This window comes from Bubalus kerabau, chromosome 13 (assembly GCF_029407905.1).
Source record: "Bubalus kerabau isolate K-KA32 ecotype Philippines breed swamp buffalo chromosome 13, PCC_UOA_SB_1v2, whole genome shotgun sequence".
Lineage (NCBI taxonomy): Eukaryota > Metazoa > Chordata > Mammalia > Artiodactyla > Bovidae > Bubalus > Bubalus kerabau.
The window spans coordinates 75712527-75732555 of NC_073636.1; the positions used below are offsets into that span (position 1 = coordinate 75712527).

At 51.0% G+C, this 20029-nt stretch overlaps 1 protein-coding gene across 1 annotated transcript in view; it reads right to left on the reverse strand.

Annotated features, from left to right (window-relative positions):
* CDH22 (cadherin 22) overlaps positions 1 to 12439 on the reverse strand; it is an 81397-nt gene extending 68958 nt beyond the window's left edge. The window contains exon 1 of the mRNA XM_055543269.1: positions 12188 to 12439. Coding sequence (XP_055399244.1) covers positions 12188 to 12439 — 252 coding nt within the window. The remainder of the gene's footprint in view (positions 1 to 12187) is intronic.
* Positions 12440 to 20029: the final 7590 nt, after the last annotated feature.

A 20029-nucleotide genomic window follows, 5' to 3' on the forward strand; every position in this document is an offset into this window, starting at 1 on the left:
GTTCCTAAGCACATCTCTTCTGGCCCATTCTTCAGTGAAGACACTGAGGCTGGGGAAACCAAACGTCATCCCAGTCCCAGGCCTCACTGTCTGGTCTGGCATGTTTCACTAGCCCTCCACGGCTCTTCCTGCTATAGCCCTGCCCCTGTAATCGACCTTCCCCTCTGTGGCCAGAGATATCAGCCTCAGAGGCAGATCTGAACAGGTCCTCCCCTGCATGCAATCTTCTATGGTTCCCTATCACCCTTACAAAGAAGTCACAGCCACCTCCACACCTCTCTGCTTCTTCTTTGCGTGTCCTGCCTTATTTCTCTATCTACTGAAAGTCTCCTCATCCTGCAAGGCTTGCCACATCTTGCAAGTTTAAATGCCACCTCTTCTCAAAAGCTTTTTTTTGGACCCACCCCCACCCCCACCTCCATTCCACCTCCAACTCTGCCATTCCGCTCCAAGATCTTTGCAAGATGTCAAGCCATCGTTATCACGTTCGCTGTAGCCATGCTTCTCAAATCTTACTATGCATGCAAATCACCCAAGATCTTGGTAAAAAGCAGATTCTGACCCAGGGAGTTTGGAGTGGGGCCTCAGAATTTGCATTTTTAGCAAATTTCCAAGCTGCTGTCCATGACCCTCGCTGGAGTGACAGAGATAGGGTCCCCAGGCTCAGAGCCCCCAGAAGTATCTTCTTACTTCTCTGGAGGGCAGTCTCAGGGCTTGGGATATGCTAGGGACAGGGACTGGAAGGACAGAGGGGAAAGGGGGGTGTAAACTGGAGGAGCACCCACCATGTGCCAGGCGGTGTGCTGAGCAATTTACATACTTATTTGGTGCAGAGAGCTTTAAAAAGAAAATTGCTATTAGAGTAGGTTTTGCTATCTTTACTTGGCAGATTTTTTTTTTTTTTTCATTTTCCTACTGAGGACTAGAGAGATGGGATGAATTGCTCAAGGTCAGACTGCTGGAGGAACTGGCCTAGTCCACAGCCTGGGCTTTCTCACTCCATCCTCACGCCTCCTGGGAGAAGCCCATGGTGGAGGGAAGAAGCAGTACAGCTTGGTCAAGCCTCAGTGCCAGCATCACCTCCCTGTGAGTTCTTGCACAAGTCACTACCTCTCTGGGCCTCAGGTCCCTCTTCTATAACATGTGGAGCATAATAGCACCTCCTCCTAGAGGTGCTGGAGGGTGGCACGCCTGCATGCTAAGTGACTTCATTCGTGTCCGACTCTTTGTGACCCCATGGACTGTAGCCCACCAGGCTCCTCTGACCATGGGATTATCCCAGGCAAGAATACTGGAGTGGGTTGCCATTTCCTCCTCCAGGGGATCTTCCCAACCCAGGGATCGAACACGTGTCTCTTACATCTCCTGCATCGGCAGAGGGGTTCTTTACAACTAGCACTACCTGGGGAGCCCAAATGGAGGGCTAATTGAGTCTGAAGTCCACATAAGGCCCTTAGCACTTGCCTGGCACCAGATGATGTTTACAATATGTAACAGCCAGCCTGGCAGTGGCACTGCCTATGGAGTGGTACCACAGCAGAGCCCCTGCTGGTCCAGGTGGGAACACTTTGGATGCTGGATCACAGAGAGGTCCGAGGAACGGAGGGAGCCGAGGGGAGGGAGAGGAAACAGACTATTAACCGCAGGTAGGGAGCCTTTTCACTATTTTAGCAACTGGTACAACTATACTGGTAGGTACTAGCTGAAAATCAGTCCTGCCCGAGATATAGTAAGTGTCCCATAAATGATAGCTATCATTATTATTATATTATTACTAAATGTTAGCTATATATAACTGAGATTTAATCCAGGCATGCTAAGCTCCAGAACCCAGGCTGTTTTCACTGCACCGAGATCTCCTGGGCAAGGAACCAGCAGAAAGACTGTTCTCCCACATAGAAACACCCAAGTCCTTATTCTACAACATCCAAATCTCTCAGGCAGCTCTGAGCAGAAGAAAACGCATCCGAGGAAGCCAGTGACCTTGGGCGGCTCTCTGCTGCTCTCTAAGCTTCCATCAAGATGGGGCATGAACAAGAGAAGCCCTAAAGGCCCCTTTCAGGCCAGGAGGCCATGTACCCCAGGCCACTCAGCAGGATAACAGGTGCCAATGAAGTCATCACAAAGAGGGATAAAAGCCCACCCTCTGCCATGCAGGAGGAGCGTGGGTATAAATTCTGCTGGTGGAACTTTGTGTCTGAAAGGTGGATTATAGAAGTGCCATTTGGAAGATTGAATGGCCCATAAACATTTTCATATTTCATTAGCCGATTAATGGGCATCTCTCTCTTTTTGGCGAGTCTGCTGATTCTCAGCAGAAATTGCGGGGAGTAAATGGAGGCGTCGGGTGGAACCTTTCCGGGTCCCCGTCCTGTTATAGATTGCCCCAATTAATGCCCGTCCTGGGCTCCACTGAGAAGCCTTCTTCCTGTCCAGTTACTGTTAATAGATTTCTCATAAGTGGCTGGATTGTAAAAACCTCATAACTCAGTTTAATACCCCCAATAAAATTATCTCAAGACATCGGCCCTGAATCATCGGCAGTGCTGGAGATGGGAGACCTGTCTCTCCTGTTTGCTGTTTACGCTGTTCCTCCACCTCTGCCTGGAGGAGGTGGGGACCAGAGAGGGTGAATGGGTTCCCTTTTTGGATGACTTCACCCACTTCCCAGTCAGATCCGTTGCACGTTTATTTAATCAGCACACACTCCTCCCCGGAAGTCTGGTGGAATAGACGCCATTTGGGGGAATGCATAACAGCGGTAATCTTATTAGTCTTCATCACCACCCTAATAAGAACGAAATGTCGTTCTTAGTTCCATTTATCAGATGAGGAAACTGAGGAACACAGAGGGGAGGTCATTTGTTTGGTCACCCAGCTAAGTGCAGGAAGCCAATCTCCTGAACCCATCACTCATGAATCTTGTGATCACACCATCTGTTATTTTTATCCCTCTGGGTCCGTTTTTCCACCTGAGAAATCGGATCAAGTCCTACCTGGCACAGATGTGGTGAAGACGAAACAGGTTCAACCCCTGGGTCGGGAAGATCCCCTGGGGAAGGAAATGGCAACCCACTCCAGTATCCTTGCCTGGGAAATACCCATGGACTAGGAGGAGCCTAGTGGGCTACAGTCCATGGGGTGGCAAAAAAGTTGGACACAACTCAGCAACTAAACAACAACACACTCTGTAAGTGATTGTCTCCTTCCCTTTCTGTCTCCTAGGTCTCTATCACATCCCTGAAGCCTTTAACATTTTATCTCAGCCTCTGGCTAGGGATCGCCTACCAGTAAGGAGCAGAAAGGAGGGAGTGAAACCCAGTGATGATGTCATTGATATTCTTCCATGAAGTGTGACACAGAGCTCATGCTGGGGCCCAGGGGCTGCTCTCTGGGGACAGCAGAGTCGGACAGAGCCAGTCAACCTGCGGAGGAGCTAAGAGCTCAGAGCTGCAGATTTGGGCTGGGTCGGGGCTGCTTCCCACCCCCTACCCCCCGCCCGGGTCCTGGTTCTGGAATGGAGAGGGAGTGGACAGAAAATCTTGTCGGGCTAGAGTCCACAGGGTCACAGAGTTGGACACAACTGAAGTGACTTAGCACGCACACACATGCCAATCATTCTATCCCAGGATGATATTTCTCAAGAATCTCAGCTATGAGGCTGGAGGATGGGACTTGTATTTACTGAGCGCTTACTACATGCCAGATTGCAAGCCTCTGCAGAAGTCTAATTTAACGTTGTGGCAGGACTTCCCTGGTAGTCTAAGTGGTTAAGAATCCGCCTGCCAATGCAGGGGACATGGGTTTGTTCCCTGGCCCAGGAAGATCCCACATGCCATGGGGCAACTGCCATGGCCCATGTGCCACAACTACTGAGCCCACACTCTACAGCCAGTGAGTTGAAACTCCTGAGCCCACGTACCCTGGAGCCCGTGCACCACAAGAGAAGCCACTGCAAGGAGGAGCCCACGCACCCCATCTAGAGAGCAGCTCCCACTTGCCACAACTAGAGAAAGCCTGGTGCATAGCAGTGACGACCGAGCACAGCCAAAAATAAATAAATATAAAAGAAAACATTGTGGCCTATGTAAATGCCTCTCCATTTTCCAGAACAGACTGAGATGGTCCCAGGTCTGTCTGACTCCAAAGCACAGGTTGATCCCTCTGCAGCCTTTGGAATCTCGTCCACTTACAGGGCTTCCCTGTAGCTCAGTTGGTAAAGAATCCGACTGCAATGCAGGAGACCCTGGTTCAATTCCTGTGTCAGGAGGATCCACTGGAGAAGGGAAAGGCTACCCACTCCAGTATTCTTGGGCTTTCCTGGTGGCTCAGCTGGTAAAGAATCGCCTGCAATGCAGGAGACCTGGATTTGATCCCTGGGTTGGAAAGATTCCCCTGGAGAAGGGAAAAGCCGAGCAGGTCCCAACTGACCTTCTCAGTCGGACACAACTGAACGACTTTCACTTCACTTCACTTAGTCCACTTACAACATTTCTGGTTAAGGAAGAGGGAGAAAGGAAGAGCGGGTGGGCTGGAGGGCAGTCATGGGGCTGCTTGGCTTCGACAGAGACCTGTACCACCCTGGACCCACAGGCCATGGTCATTGGTGGCCTTTTCAATCTGAGCCTCTATCTCATCATTTGGAAAAGGACTTCAAAATCAGAAGAGGTGATGGGCTTTGGATACAGGAAGAGCCAGGTGCCGGCGTCTGCTTTGTCACCCACTTGTTGCCTGGCCCCGAGTGAAAGGCTACCTTCCTCCAAGCCTCGGTTTTGTCAACAGTAAATGAGGCTGACAGAGCTTCCTCAGAGTCTAAAGAGGCACTAGACAACATGTGGGAGCTCCTGGCACATACGAAGTGCTCACTGAAGACACCTTTCCTTTCCTCTTCTGGCACCTGGTCTCAAGAGAGATTGAGGGTCACCGAGTGCATCCATTCCCCCAGCTCCTGACATAATAACCATAGGCTCAAATCCTGACCCACTGGAGACAGGGGGGCCATTATGCAACATCTTCTTGTCTTTTATTTATTTTTTAAGTATTTGTTTTTTATTATTGTAAGTATTATTATTATATTATACTAATTATATTATTATAAGTATTATTTTATTTTATTATTATTTTATTTATTTTTATTTTCTGACCCTGCCACGTGGTATGTGGGATCTTCGTTCCCTGACCAGGGATCGAACCTGCATCGCCTGCATTGGAAGTGTGCTGTCTTGACCACTGGACCGCCAGGGAAGTCCCTCTTCTTGCCTTTTAGACTTAGCTCGTTTCCTCCTGCAGGCAGCCCTCCCATTTGCCCTCAGCCACGCACACTCCCCTCTGCTCCACACTCGCCTATAACACCTCTATATTGCAGTCTGTCTCCCCAGTTCTCATGGGGCTCAGGGGCAGGGACTAAATTTGGTTCATCTTTGTCCGAATTCCCCATGCCAGGCACACAATAGGTGTCCTTGACAACGTATGCAGAGAAAATACAGGGGGAGTGGAAGAGGTGAGTGTGTGTGTGTGTGTGTGTGTGAGAGAGAGAGAGACAGCAAGTGTGTATGTGAGATGGTGAGCTCAGATCAAGCATATGGCTGTTCATTTCCATTTCCCTTGTACCTAGGTTAGGCCACAGCACCAAACATTGAATACATGAATAATGATATATACAACTGTCATTGTGTGTGTGTGTGCTTAGTTGCCTTAGTTGTGCCCGACTCTTTGAGATCCCATGGACTGTAGCCCACCAGGCTCCTCTGTCCATGGGATTCTCCAGGCAAGAATCCTGGAGTGGGGTGCCATGCCTTCCTCCAGGGGATCTCTCCAACCCAGGAATTGAAGCCATATCTCTTATGTCTCCTGCATTGGCAGGAGGGTTCTTGACCACTAGCGCTTACCTGGGAAGCCCTGCAACTGTCATTAGAATTTTGCAACTGTCTTCCAGGATTTCTGAAGGATCCAGTCACTCTGTTCAATCCCAGGTACCCGTGAGCTAGACTAGGAAGGACAATCACTAGGCACACTTTTAGACCCTCTACTGTTACCTCCTTGATATTTCATAATGATCTTATGGCTCAGAGTTCATCCTCTCCCCATTGTACAGATTGGCAAACTGAGGCTCACAGAGGGCACACATCCTACCTAAAGCCACACAGCTAACAAGAGGCAGCCCAAAGCCTGTCTGCCTCCACATCTGGGTTCTTTTCTCTGCAGCTATTGGAGACAGCCCCGCAGGGGATTCCCCCTCCCTAAGCCTCAGCCCTGGATCATAAACAACTTGAAAAACACCAGAGTGATGGCTTCTCATCCTTGGGGGGGGTGGTGCTGAAAAATGGGATTTACGAGGCCATTAATTACTTCCTCCTAATTAAATCAAAATTAAACGCGAGCAGAGGTACGTTTTCCTTATTAAAGACAATTAAACGGACAGTGCGGCTACGCAAATAAAACGAGCCCAGGATTTAAACGGAAAGCAAATCAAATAAAAAGCCTCCCCCAGAATGAGGGATCTGTTCATGCCTGTGCTACTCGTAAACCAGGAGTTCATCAATTTTCTTTAAATATTAGCAACTTAATTAAATCTGCTCTCCTCCCTACTTTAATCCTGCCGTATATCTAAAATAGATCTCACCGCCCACAGGAGTTGGTCATAAGTGCTGACCCCATAATTCTCTTTAAAAAAAAAAAAAAAAAGAATTAAAAATCCTACAAAACCCACAGCCAGCTGACAGAAGCCTCAGGGGAAATTACAGTTCGGAAAAGGGATTAGTCAAAGTACCCAGATTGTATGGAAATGTTGGGAGGCCGCTCTGAGGGTGGGAGTTGTGAGAAGGTGTAGGGAAGACGTGGGCCCCCAAGCTGTTGGGGTGGGTGGGGGGGCAGGACAGCAGAGGGAATTGTTGGTGTGGGGCCCTGGTGACAACCACGGGGCCCAGTGGCTTCTGCAGGTGCCAACAGGAGCCTGGCGGTGAGTGATGGAGGAGGCGGCTGTAAAATAGGTTACCGTTGGGCGCCTGGGGTTCACTCCATGGATGCTGCTGTTGCTAAGCTACCTTTGGAATTCGACAAGGACGGATGCTCCCAGCGGCTCCCTGGGGCGGGGGACCGGGAAGCAGTGAATTAACTGAAACTGTGGAGAAGTCCTTTCTCCCTGATGAGTGAGAGAGTGTGGTATGAATGTGTGCGTATGTGTGTGTGCATACACAACCACTTGTACAAATGTGGGACTTGGCTGGAACGGGAACAGGTGGTTTTCAAGAGGACGAGCTCATCTTCCCACAGTGAGGGGTGGGCTGGCGACCACCTCCCCCTACTTTGTGGCGAGAAATTAGCACATCAGGTTGCAATGAAGGCTTTCGGGATTTGGGGTGTGGGTTCATAATACCGGTGTATACTCAAGGCAGTGGGAATATCAGGCAAGATCCATCATAATAAAAGCTAATACTTACTGGGCACATAGAACGTGCTCTCCAGGTTCTTGGCATATGCTAACTCATTGAATCCTCACTGCAACTCTGAGTAGGTGCCAGGTACAGCCTCACTCAGCAGATGAAGAAACTTAGGCACAGAGAGGTTAAATAATGTGCCAAGGTCAGAAAAGGAGTCAGCAGCAGAGCTGAGACTTGAGCCCTGGCAGTCTGGCTCTGGTTGAACAGCAAAGTGAATCAGTCATACATATACATATACATATACATATACATATACCTATACATGTATAATAATATAAATACATATACATGTACATGTATATGTATAATAATATAAATACATATTCCAATAAACTGTGGAAAATTCTGAAAGAGATGGGAATACTAGACCACCTGACCTGCCTCTTGAGAAACCTATATGCATGTCAGGAAACAACAGTTAGAACTGGACATGGAACAACAGACTGGTTCCAAATAGGAAAAGGAGTACGTCAAGGCTGTATATTGTCACCCTGCTTATTTAACTTCTATGCAGAGTACATCATGAGAAATGCAGGGCTGGAAGAAGCACAAGCTGGAATCAAGATTGCCAGGAGAAATATCAATAACCTCAGATATGCAGATGACACCATGCTTATGGCAGAAAGTGAAGAGGAACTAAAAAGCCACTTGATGAAAGTGAAAGAGGAGAGTGGAAAAGTTGGTTTAAAGCTCAACATTCAGAAAACTAAGATCATGGCATCGGGTCCCATCACTTCATGGGAAATAGATGGGGAAACAGTGGAAAGTGTCAGACTTTATTTTTTTGGGCTCCAAAATCACTGCAGATGGTGATTGCAGCTATGAAATTAAAAGACGCTTACTCCTTGGAAGGAAAGTTATGACCTACCTAGATAGCATATTAGAAAGCAGAGACATTCCTTTGCCAACAAAGGTCCATCTAGTCAAGGCTATGGTTTTTCCAGTAGTCATGTATGGATGTGAGAATTGGAGTATGAAGAAAGCTGAGTGCCGAAAAATTGATGCTTTTGAACTGTGGTGTTGGAGAAGACTCTTGAGAGTCCCTTGGACTGCAATGAGATCCAACCAGTCCATTCTAAAGGAGATCAGTCCTGGGTGTTCTTTGGAGGGAATGAAGCTGAAGCTGAAACTCCAGTACTTTGGCCACCTCATGCGAAGAGTTGACTCACTGGAAAAGACTCTGATGCTGGGTGGGGCGGGGATGGGGGCAGGAGGAGAAGGGAATGACAGAGGATGAGATGGCTGGATGGCATCACTGAATCGATGGACGTGAGTCTGAGTGAACTCCGGGAGTTGGTGATGGACAGGGAGGCCTGGCGTGCTGCGATTTATGGGGTCGCAAAGAGTCAGACATGACTGAGCGAGTGAACTGAACTGAACTGATACATATACATATACATCCCTGAACCACACACTATACCACCTTTCACAAGAAAGGGTGCTTTGGGCACATGTTTGCAAAGAAATGGAAACTTCTCTCTTCTCCCTGCACAGAGTGCTTTTCTGGAGGTGGCCTTGAGAGTAAGGGAGGAGGGGCTCTGGATGAAGATGATGGAGGGGGAAGATAACGTGGTCATGACAGCAGTGGGGATGCTGGGAGAGGCTGCTGTGAGAAGAAGGATCCCTGTGGCTGGGCACAGTGCGGGGCTCACAGAAGATGCTTAATGCAGGACAGTTCTGTGCAGCACAGGGAACTCTATTCAGTACTCTGTGATGACTTCTATGGGAAAAGAATGTAAAAAAGAGTGGGTAGATGTATAACTGATCCACTTTGCTGAACACCTGAAACTATCACAACGTTGTAAATCAACTATATGCCAATAAAATTTTTTTAAATTGCATCGGAGGAATTCCCTGGCGGCCCAAGGATTAAGACTCCATGCTTCCATGGCAGGGGGTGTGGGTTCGATTCCCAGTCAGGGAACTAAGATTCCATTTGCCCCATGGCCAAAAAGTTAAAATAAATAAATAAATAGGGTCAAGATATTACAAAAAAAAAATAGTATTAAAAAATGCACTGGGACAAGACCTGGTGTAAGTAGAGCCTCACCTCTTGGGGTTGGTTCTAGCACTGTGCTGGACTCACCCCATCTCTGCTGATCAAAAGTCCCTGGAAAGTTGAATGGCCTTGGCATGATGCTCATGATGTTCTTCTGGCCTCAGTTTCCCCTTCTTACCAGGAAGGGAGGTACTAGGGACCCCCATCACCTGGAGATGGTGGTTCAAGGAGACAGGGGTGGTGCTTGACTCATGACAATAATTGCTAGGTGGATGCAGATGGGAGGTGGTGAATGAATAAGCAGCTGGTTTCTCTCATCTGTTGGGGATGTGGATGGCTAAGGAGACCTTCTCAGAGCCCCAGCTGGCAGGCAGACAACACGGCCGAGGTGCTTGAGACCACCACAGCTGACAGTCAGGTAGACATGTCAGTTATTCCCTGAGTTTCTGGGCTTTTTCTGGACCCAAATCTCTCTCCCAAGCTTGGAGGTCTTGGAGAGGTTTGGAGAATCAGCACATGGGTTTCAATCCTGGCTAAGCTACTTGCTCACTCTGTGCCTGTCCTCTCTGTACCTCGAGTCCGTTGCCTACAAAATGGAATGATTTCTACCTTGCAGTTTAAGAGTTAAATTCTTCATATGGAAATAATGAGAAAACAACAATAAACAACCAGGGACTTCCCTGGTGGTCCAGTGGTTAAGAATCTGCCTTGGATCAAGCATATGGCTGTTCATTTCCATTTCCCCTGTACCTAGGTTAGGCCACAGCACCAAACATTGAATTATGAGTAATGAAATATACAACTGTCATTGCGTGTGTGTGTGCTAAGTCGCTTCAGTTGTGCCCAACCCTTTGCAACCCCATGGACTGTAGCTCACCAGGCTCCTCTGTCCATGGGATTCTCCAGGCAAGAATACTGGAGTGGGTTGCCACGTCCTTCTCCAGGGAATCTTCCCGGCCCAGGGATAGAACCCGCATCTCTTTTGTCTCCTGCATTGGCAGGGGGGTTCTTTACCACTAGTGCCACCTGGGAAGCCCACTTCACTCATGCACTATAGACATCTCAACTGCTGACAAGACTCTAAATAAGCCAGGTTCCGTCAGGCCGTCAAGTCTTTTTATAGGCTATGCCCTCTTCCCATCAGCCAAAACTCCTACTCATATTGTAAAACCCAGCTCAGGCATTTAGAAAACACTTCCACAAAGCCAGCCAACAGATACCACTTAATGAATGCCTACTCAGTGCCAGGTGCTGACCTGTGAAGCTTTTTATGCACCAGGGTGTCTCTGCCTCTCCACCATTGCACCCATGAGGGGCTTAGGGATTAAAGGGATGAACAAAAGTCCTTCTCAGTTCCATATACTCTGAAGGCATAGACCTTCAGTCACATTAACCAACACTTACTCAGTTTGAGAAAGTAGCTTTCATTCATTCATTCATTCAATGAACAATTTGTGAGCAATGTCTGTGCTAGGCGCTAGGGATTTTATGGTGAGCAAAACAAACACAATCTAATAGGAAAGACATGCATTAATTGCATAATCAAACAAAAACACATACATAATGAAGTGTTATGAAAGAAAGATATGGGGACCTCAAGGGGCACATATCAGGGAGGTACAGCCACATACAGAGGGATCCATCCCAGATGGGTGTGATCAGGGATGGCTTCTCTGAGGAAGTGGCATTTCAGTGGAGACCTGAGTGTGAGATAAAGTCAGCAGCAGAAGGAGCAGGATGGGGACATCCCTGGTGGTTCAGTGGTTGGGAGTCTGCCTGCCAGTGCAGGGGACATGGGTTCGATCCCTGGTTCAGGAGGATCCCACATGCTGCTGGGCAAGTGGGCCCATGCGTCACAGCTATTGAGCCTGTGCTCTAGAGCCCAGGAGCTGCAACTACTGAGCCCATGTGCCGCAACCACTGAAGCCCACGCACGCTAGACTGTGCTTCACGACCAGAGAAACCACCGCAACTTGAGAACAGCCCCCACTCTGCAACTAGAGAAAACCCATGCACAGCAAGGAAGACCCAATGCAGTCAAAAATATAAATAAAAAGAAGGAGCAGGATGGAGCAGTTAGGGGAGGCAAGTAATCTAGGTAGGTAAGGGGTGTGGGGCTGGCAGAAGCCTGTGGGGGCAGCAGAGGGACCAGGGAAAGGCATCAGAAGGGTGTCGTGGCCCAAAACTCAGAGGGAGTGTGGCAGATGAGGTTGGAGGAGCCGGATCTTTGCAAGCAGCGGAGCAGAATTTGAACTTGACCCCGAGTGCATGGGAAGCTATGAACGGATTTTGAGCATAGCAGGGAGACTGTGTGTGACATGATCAGATTTGCAAACTCCTTTCTACATTCTGGACACCCGCTTCAGTATTCTTGCCTGGAGAATCCCATGGACAGAGGAGCCTGGCTGGCTACAGTCCATGGGGTCTCAAAGAGTCGGACACGACTGAAGAGACTTAGCATAGCATAGCATTCTACATTCTAGCTGGGTCCAGCTACAAGTGGGACTGGCTTTCCGCCCTACCAGTCTTCTCTGCTCTAAGATGCGAAAGCAAGAGGGTCCAGAGAAGGATGCAGGGCAGGGATGCGAGCAGAGTGAGGATTTTGTGGTCCGCCGGCCCCATCAGGGCAGCTGGGAGGAGGCAGAAGGGATTTGGGAGGGGGTGGGAGGGAACTGGGATCCCTTGCGTCTGCCAGCGGGTGTCTCTGGGGTCCTAGGAGTAGGATGGCGGGTGCTGGGTCCCACTTTACCTTGCCCACGTACAGGGGCTCGGTGCCCGTGTACTCCTCCACCACGAAGAACTGGTTCCACACCCAGCCGCGCTTCACGCGGCCAGCGCCGGGCGCGCCGTCCTGCACCGACGGCGCAGGCGTGCCCGCCGCCCACAGGGCTCCCAGCAGCGGCGGCGGCGGCGGCAGCAAGAGCAGCAGGAGCAGCAGCTGCAACGCGGGCGACAGCGCGGCTCCCGCCCGGAGCCCCCGGCCTTCGGGCCGCGGCCTCATACTTGGCCTGCGAGGGGCCCGGGCCCAGGAGCATGGACGGGAGGCACCAGGGTGTCGCCGCTCGGTGGCCAGGACGGAGCGGCGCAGCAGTCACATGGTGGGCTCAGCGCGGCCGCCGGGGCGCCGCCCCCGACGGGGCACCCGGACAGGCCCGCGGCCCTGATCGCCGCCCAGCCGCGGGGGCGCCCGGCTGGAGGGGAAGGGGGCGCGACCGCACCCGGGGCATGGACGGCCCCCTGAGGTCCCCGCCCGCGCCCCCCTGGCGCCTGCGCGGCTGGGTCACCAGGCAGCGCCTCGGCGGCTCCGGAGTCTGGGATGCGCCATGGTTCCTGCGCGAAGGGGTGCTGGCCGGGGCCGGGCTGGTCCTTCGGGGACTAGGGGCCGTCCCGCCCAGGAGCCTGTGAGAGATACAAGAAGACGTCAGAGGAGGCGCTCTGCGGGGACGGGGCGGATTGGGTCTATCTTTTTGTCGTTTTAGGTACCAATTAAACATCTGCTGTGTGCCTGGCACTGTGCAGGGTGGGACAAACAAGACAGAGTGGTCCCCGCCTTCTTGGGCCCAAGGTCTAGCAGTCCTGCCCCTCCCCCGCTCGCTTCCCTAGCCCGGGTGCTTCCTATGAACACCCACCACTCACCTCTCCTCCCCCAGCATCCCTTTTCCTCAGACCCCCTGCTCCAGCCCTTTCTTAGTGGTCCTGGGCCACCCCACGTGCCCACAGGGACAGGGACCTCTTGAGCTGCTTTTCCTGCCCGACCCCCACCTCCTGACAATCTCTGTAGCACAGCCCCCCTACCCCCATAACCCCCGGCCCAGAGAGGAAGCCAGCCCTTCTGGAAAAACTCCAGAGCTCCCAGGACCCAGCCTCCTGGGTGCATAGAGTCCAGCAGCCAGCCGGCCACCCCACCAACCCTCCAGCCCTCCATGGCAGCACAGAGAGGTCATTCCATCCAAAGCAAGAGCCCGGGGAAGGCCCTCTGACCTCAGGTGAGTCCTTCCACACCCCCCCCCCCCCACCCCCACCCCAGAAAACCTTCTTTTCCCGGAGACTGAGAGACAATCCCCCCACTTCCCCAGACCAGCACTGCCTCCCCAGATCAATCCATCTCTCCTTCCCGCCACCCCTCCTCCCCCCATCAGATCCTGCTTTCAGCCAGAAAGGATCTGAGGGACTAACTCCTACTCAAGCCATAATGATGAATAATGGCTTCATGTGGGTGTTTACAGGGGACAGCAAAGCTGCTTCCATGGAGGAGTTTCAGCCACTGAGAAGCGTGAGCAGAGGTGAATCCCCAAGTTCCCTTCCCACCCCCCCAACCCCCCCCCACCCCCAGCCTAGTTCAATTCAACCACTCCATTCTGCTGAGCTTCCATTCTGGTCCAGGTTTGGGCTGGATGCTAAAACAAAGATGAAATAAGCTCACAGTTTAGTGGGGTGGGAGACAAGACCCCCAGTAATAACTTAAATGCTGGGTGGCATGTAATCAGGGCTATAAAAGGGGGTGCTACCTGACACGTCTGGAAGGCACAGGTGTGTGGAAGGATATCAGGGCTGCTGCTTGGAGGAGGGGGCATCTGATTGGGTGAGAAGAAAGGGATGGGCATTCTGGTAGCTGAGTGTGCAGCCAGGCTGGGGGTGATCTGGCTAGTTTGGAGAGGCAGGCTGGAAACATGAGGTGTGTGGAGCTAAGCAGAGAATCTGGGAAAGTGCCTGGCCCCAGCCAGGTCCACCTGTGGGCAAAGGAAGTGGCTGGAATGTGGGGGTGGGGGCAGAAGACATGGGCCTTGTGTGACCCAGGACCCCAGTGGGCAATTCTCATGCATTTTTAGGGGTCCCCAACCTCTGGGATCTAATGTCTGAGGATCTGAGGAGGAGCGGATGTAATAATCATGGAAATAAAGTGCACAATAAATGTCATGTGCTTGAATCATCCTGAAACCATCCCCCACCCCTGGTTCATGGGAAAATTGTCTTCCCTGAAATTGGCCCCTGGCGCCAAAAAGGTGGGGGCCCACCGCAGTTTAACTCGCTAAGTCACATGAGTCACAGCAGCTGTGAAAGTGGGCGTCTTATACCCATTTCACAGATGCTCAACTCCCCAGTGCTCTTTCCCACTCTCAGCTCCAGAATTTCTTTATGGAAAGGGTTCTGGGGGAGGGAGTCATCTGCTGGGAGGTAGGGGCAGTGGTGAGGGGGTCAAAACTGCATTGAGGGCAGTGAGGTAGGGAAAATCCCCACAGTCCATAAGGAGGAATAGAAGGGAGATGTCCTGAGCCAGCCCTTTCCCTTTAGGACCCACCCTGAACTGATGGTACATCAGGAGGACCTGGGACCCTGATGAGAGCATCCCCAGCACCTTGTCCCACGCCCTCCTCACCCACTCTGGGGGTCTAGGCTTGAAGATGTTGGCAGACCCTCCCCCACCTGGGTGGTCCCTGAGCTGTGCTGCTGCCTCTGGGCATCCAGCGTCGATTCCCCATGTTATGGTCAGGGCTGGTCCTAATGAGACTGGAGTTATGGGTGAGGAGGAGGCACCGCTCTGAGGCCTTCATTTCCTGGAGCTTATGACTTCCCTGCGCGTGGCAGGAACTGGTCCCCTGACTCCATCAGGCAGTTTCAGGGCTCATCACAGCCCTGCAGGGATGCAGAAGGGAGGGGCTGGTGGGAGGGAGGGTTTGGGGAGTCGGGGACCATCTCCGGGGAGGGCTGGGGGGGCGTGCAGGAAGTGGGAACAAGGGGCAATCCCTCAATGTTTGCAAGCACCCCACTGTGGCTCTTTCTCCTTCCCCCTATCCCCCTCTCTTCTTTATGTCTTTCTTTGTAACACCTTTTACAAGACAGGGACATGCTAAGATTGAATCATTCATTCATTCATTAAACATTAGTGTCTGCTACAAGTGGGGAGACAGAAATGCATTTCATTTATTCATTCAACACACTTTAAAGATCATTTCTTTGTGTAAGACAGCAAGATGCAATCAGCTCCTCAGCTATGTGACAGGAGAGAGGTGCATTTCTTCTGGTTATTCATAGACTCTTTCTACAAATATTTACCCGTGCCTCCCTGATTCCAGTTCCTGCGCTAGGCACTGGGGACAAAGTAATAAAATAAAGTCCCAGCTCTCATGAAGCTGACCTTCTGGTAACAAAGGAATAAATTCTACAATGCAATTCCAGGGAGTGGTAAGTATTAAGAAGGAATATAAAGCAGGAAAGAGGAAGGAAGAGGGTGATGAAAGAGTTGGGGTGTGGAGGACCTCTCAGAGGAGGTGACATTTGGCTGATCTGGAGGAATGAGACAGAGCTGGGGACAGCAGACGGAACAGTCTGTACAAAGGTCCAGAGGCTTGGAGAAGCTGAGGAACGGGGAGGAGGTCACTGTGGTTGGCACAGAGCAGTCCAGATGAAGATGAAAGAGAGAGGGGTAATGGCTAGACTGAGGAGGACTGGAGGAAGAAACACAGTGTCCATTTTATTCTGAGTGTGCAGAGAAAGGCTTGGAGGCACTTTATACAGTAAAAAACCATGGTAGAATGAAATGGCACAGGGCCATAAGGGACTTTCATGATGCAAGCCCTTCAATGTGGAGGGCCAGGCATAGTGAATTGCAGAGTAGGGACAGCATCACAGAGAAGGTGGCACTTGGAGTTGAAGCACAGGAGGGATGGGGGCAGGTGGCGTTTGGGGTGTTGGGGAGGAGAGGGTGCGCTCTATGGGGAGGCTGCAGAGGTCTACGGTCAGCTCCCACTTTAGAAAGGGGCGGAGTCCAAGAGTGTCATCCAAATTTGCACAGGATGCCTGATGATGGGGTGGAGCCTCGAACCCAGGACTCAGATTCCCCTTAGCAGAGGGCACCTTTAGGAGGATGGGGAAAGATGCCCCTCCAAGTAGATCAGCCCCAGGTCAGGAGGCACGCTTGGCAGGACAAAGGTGGCCGCCTCTCAGCCCCACCTGCCCCTGGGCCAGGTGCCCTTGTACAGCGCTGATCCTGCACCCTTGTTTGATCCTGCACCATCTCTCCTTCCCTCCCTGGGCCTTCATACCTCAGCCCACCGGGTCTGCCTTTGGGCGTGTTGGCCAGATGCCCTGGACGCAAGCCAACCCTGCTCGGCACAGACCTGCTGGGGCTGCTGCAGACACTCCAACCTGTTCCCTCCCTTCCTTCCTTTCTCTCCTGTTCCAGCTGCTTGTCCTGAGTGGGTGTCAAGTACAAGGCCCCATCCTGGAATTCCGAGTCCTTCAGTGGAGGCAGCTGTAGTGCCGTGGGGTCACGTTTGGCTCCATTGGGCCTCCTGGTGAGATTTTGGGCGTGTTGGTGGCCTTTTCTGGGCTGCACGTCTCATTCTATTGCGCAGTTGTTGAGTCCCACGTGGGATGAAAAGTTGAGCCCCAGCCTGGCTCAGTTAGTGTTGGCTTCACCCAGTCTGCTCATCAGCCTCACCTCCTCTAATCCATGTGCTCTTGGGTTCTCGGGTAAATGTGTGTAGTTCCTGTATGCCTGTGGGCATGGGCCTGCAATTGTGCATGCTAGCATATGTGTGTGTATCTATCTGGTGCATACTTGTTCATTCTATAGATGTTTGTGAGTTTCCACTCTATGCGGTTCTCGGCACAATGAAAAGAAAGAGTCCTTGCCCTTGCACCTCTAGTGGGGGTCAGAGAATAAACAAACAAACAACATGTCAGACGATGGTAAGCGCCATGGAGAAAAACAAATCTGGGACACAGGAAGTGTTGGGGGTGGGGATTTTCTTTCTCTCTCTCAATCATGTATTATAAGTAATAGTTTATATATGGTGGTCAGGGAAGGCCCCGCGGTGAAGATGACATCTGAACAGAGATCTGAAGTGAGCGAAGGAGAGAGCTGTGCACATGGGTAGAAGAAGAGCATTCCAGGCCAAGGGGACAGCAGTGCAAAGGTCCTGAGGTCAGGGCGTGTGCGGTGTGCAGGAGGAACAGCAAGGAGCCCAGTGTTGCTGAACTGGAGTCAGTGCAGAGGGGCAGCAGGAGATGAAGCCAGTGAGATGAGCTTGGCATCAGAGCCTGTAGAATCTCCTTTGGCTATTTCTGTAAGTGAGATGGGACCCCATAGGAGGGTTTGAGCAGAGGAATGACACGATCTGACTTGTGTTTTAAAAGATCACTCTGGCTGGTGGATTTAAAACAAAGGGAAGCTGGGATAGGGGAGGGGGGTGGCGAGGGAGCTATTTCAATAATCCAGCTGAGGAGTAAACGTGGCTTGGACCAAGTGGGAGCAGAGGAGGTGCTGAGAAGTAAGGCTCCTCCTGCGTGTATCTCCTCCACAAGATACGCTGGTGGGTCAGAAATGGTGTGAGGGAAAGAGAGGGAAGGAGCGTGACCACACCTGCAGCCTAGGCAACAGAAATGATGGGGTGCCCTCCCACAGGCTGCAGACAAGCATGAGCAGAGCAAACCTGGGGAGGCGATCAGGGACTCATTTGGACGTATTACAACCAAGTCCCGGATGTGTTACGTTCACTGCCTACTGGATACCCAGCGGAGACATCAAGCAGGCGACTAGCACTTACAGTCAGGAGTTCAGAGGCGGGAGTTCAGAGGCGAGGTCCTGCCTGCAGGTATATTTGTGGGAATTTGGGTGGTATTCAGAGCTGAGGCTGCGTGAGCTTGTGAAGAAGTGAGGGTGGATGAAGAGGTCCAACATCTCAGCATGTAGAGACTGGGGAGATGAGGAAATAGTAAAGGGGCCTGAGAAAGAGGGGAGAGAGGGAAAGGGAGGCGGGGAGAGAAGGGAAGGGAGGCGAGGAGAGAGGAGGTGTCTTGGAAACCCATAGAAGAAAGGAGGGAGGAGGCATTAACTGGTGACCCTCTGTCCACCTTTGCCTGCGACAGTTCCATTTTACATCCTCTGTCCGTCCTGGCATAACTACGAATAGTGTCTTACCCCCTTTTACTCTCAGCTTGGATGATAAATTGTATGGTCATCCTACTGATAGGTCAAGTCAGATGCAGACTTTGAATTGACCATTGGATTTAGCAACACAGAGGTCATTAGTGGCCTTGACAAAAGCTATTTCGGTTGGGTGGTGGGTGTGCTGGCACGACTGGAGTGGGTTCAGGAGAGGCTGGGAAGAGAATATGTGGAGACATGTGTGAGTGGGTGGCAGCCCCCCTAGGGATTTTTGAAGGTCCGTTTTGCCTGCTCCCCCAGCTCCCGCCCCCAACCTCAGCAGTCTGGCTGGGTTTTATGATGTGTAAACAGAGTGATGGGAAATATAAAAGATGGGCTTGCTGCTAAAGACTAATTCATTCCCCTAACCTTCTTTCTTGTTTCAATTTTGTTTTAATATCCACCCTCCCACAGCTGGGCCATGTGCACAGCTCCTCCCCTCTGAACAGTGATTAGTCTAAGCTGGTAAGAGCCATTCTCCTGTCTCCACAAGTGACTGGTCTATAAAGTATCATATACACAATTCTGGTCAATGAAATCCAGAAGCCCTGGAGAGCTTCTGGATATATATTTTTTTAGTCTTTAAAAAGAGATGTCTTGAGGAGAAACCTTTTGTTTTCTGCACATATGAGGTGATGGCCAGAGCACTATCAGCCATTCTGGGACAATGGGACCATGAGGCCAAAGGGCCCTACTAAAAATGATGGAAAAGTCTGTATCCTTGATGATATTGTTGAACCACCAAAGATATCCATTCTGGGCTTTCATGATCCAGTTCTGGCCCCTACTTCCTCCAGGCTCCCCTTTTCTTCTTTCCTCTGAACCCCTTCAGACCTCTATGGCTAGGTCTTCCTCTGAGGTTTTGTGTCAGCTGTGATGACAAGCTTCTAGAGGGCAGAGGTCATGTCTATTCCTTCTTCCACCCTTCCCTGCTCCTTCCTACACACACCTGCCAGAGCCAAACAAGCAGTTGGCGCCTGGGACTCAGGAGAGTTTTGCCTCGGGTAGATTTTGGGAGCTGTTCAGGCAACATGTCTTTCCCTTTGAGCAGCTGCCAGTCTCAATGATTTGTTGTGGCCCCATCTGTCCTGTGGGCATCACCACAACTGTCTACAGTGTATACTTTTAGAATCCGGGCTGAGTGACCAGCATGTCCTTTCTTGATTTTTTAGTGCCCTAGTACCATTCCTACCAAGGCTGCAGCACTGCGAGTTCAGTGGCTCCAGACCCTTCTTTGTCATCTGGCTGTCTCCTTGGGGACAGAGGAAGGGATTCTTATCCAACCCATCCCACATTTGTTTTCTAGCCTCTCACTCTGCTAAGACTAAGAAGAGGGGCAGGGCTCTGTGACCCCACAGGCAAGACAAAGAAGGAGGAACTTCATCATGTAGCCTGGGGCTCCTCACCTGTGCCTCCTCCCCCAAACTTCTGATAATCTTCCTAGCCCCAATCTCTGGGACAGAATTTAACATTCAGGGGACCTGAAACCATGAGGTCCAAAGTCAGAACAGAATTTGAGTCCCAGGTCCATTGCTTTGCTGTATGTATGATCTTGGTAATTTTCTTCTTTTCTCTAGCGTCTTAGTTTTCTCATCTGAAAAATGGATGTAACAGTGCTTACCTCTCAGAGTCAGTGTAAGGAATAAATGAGATGATGCAAGT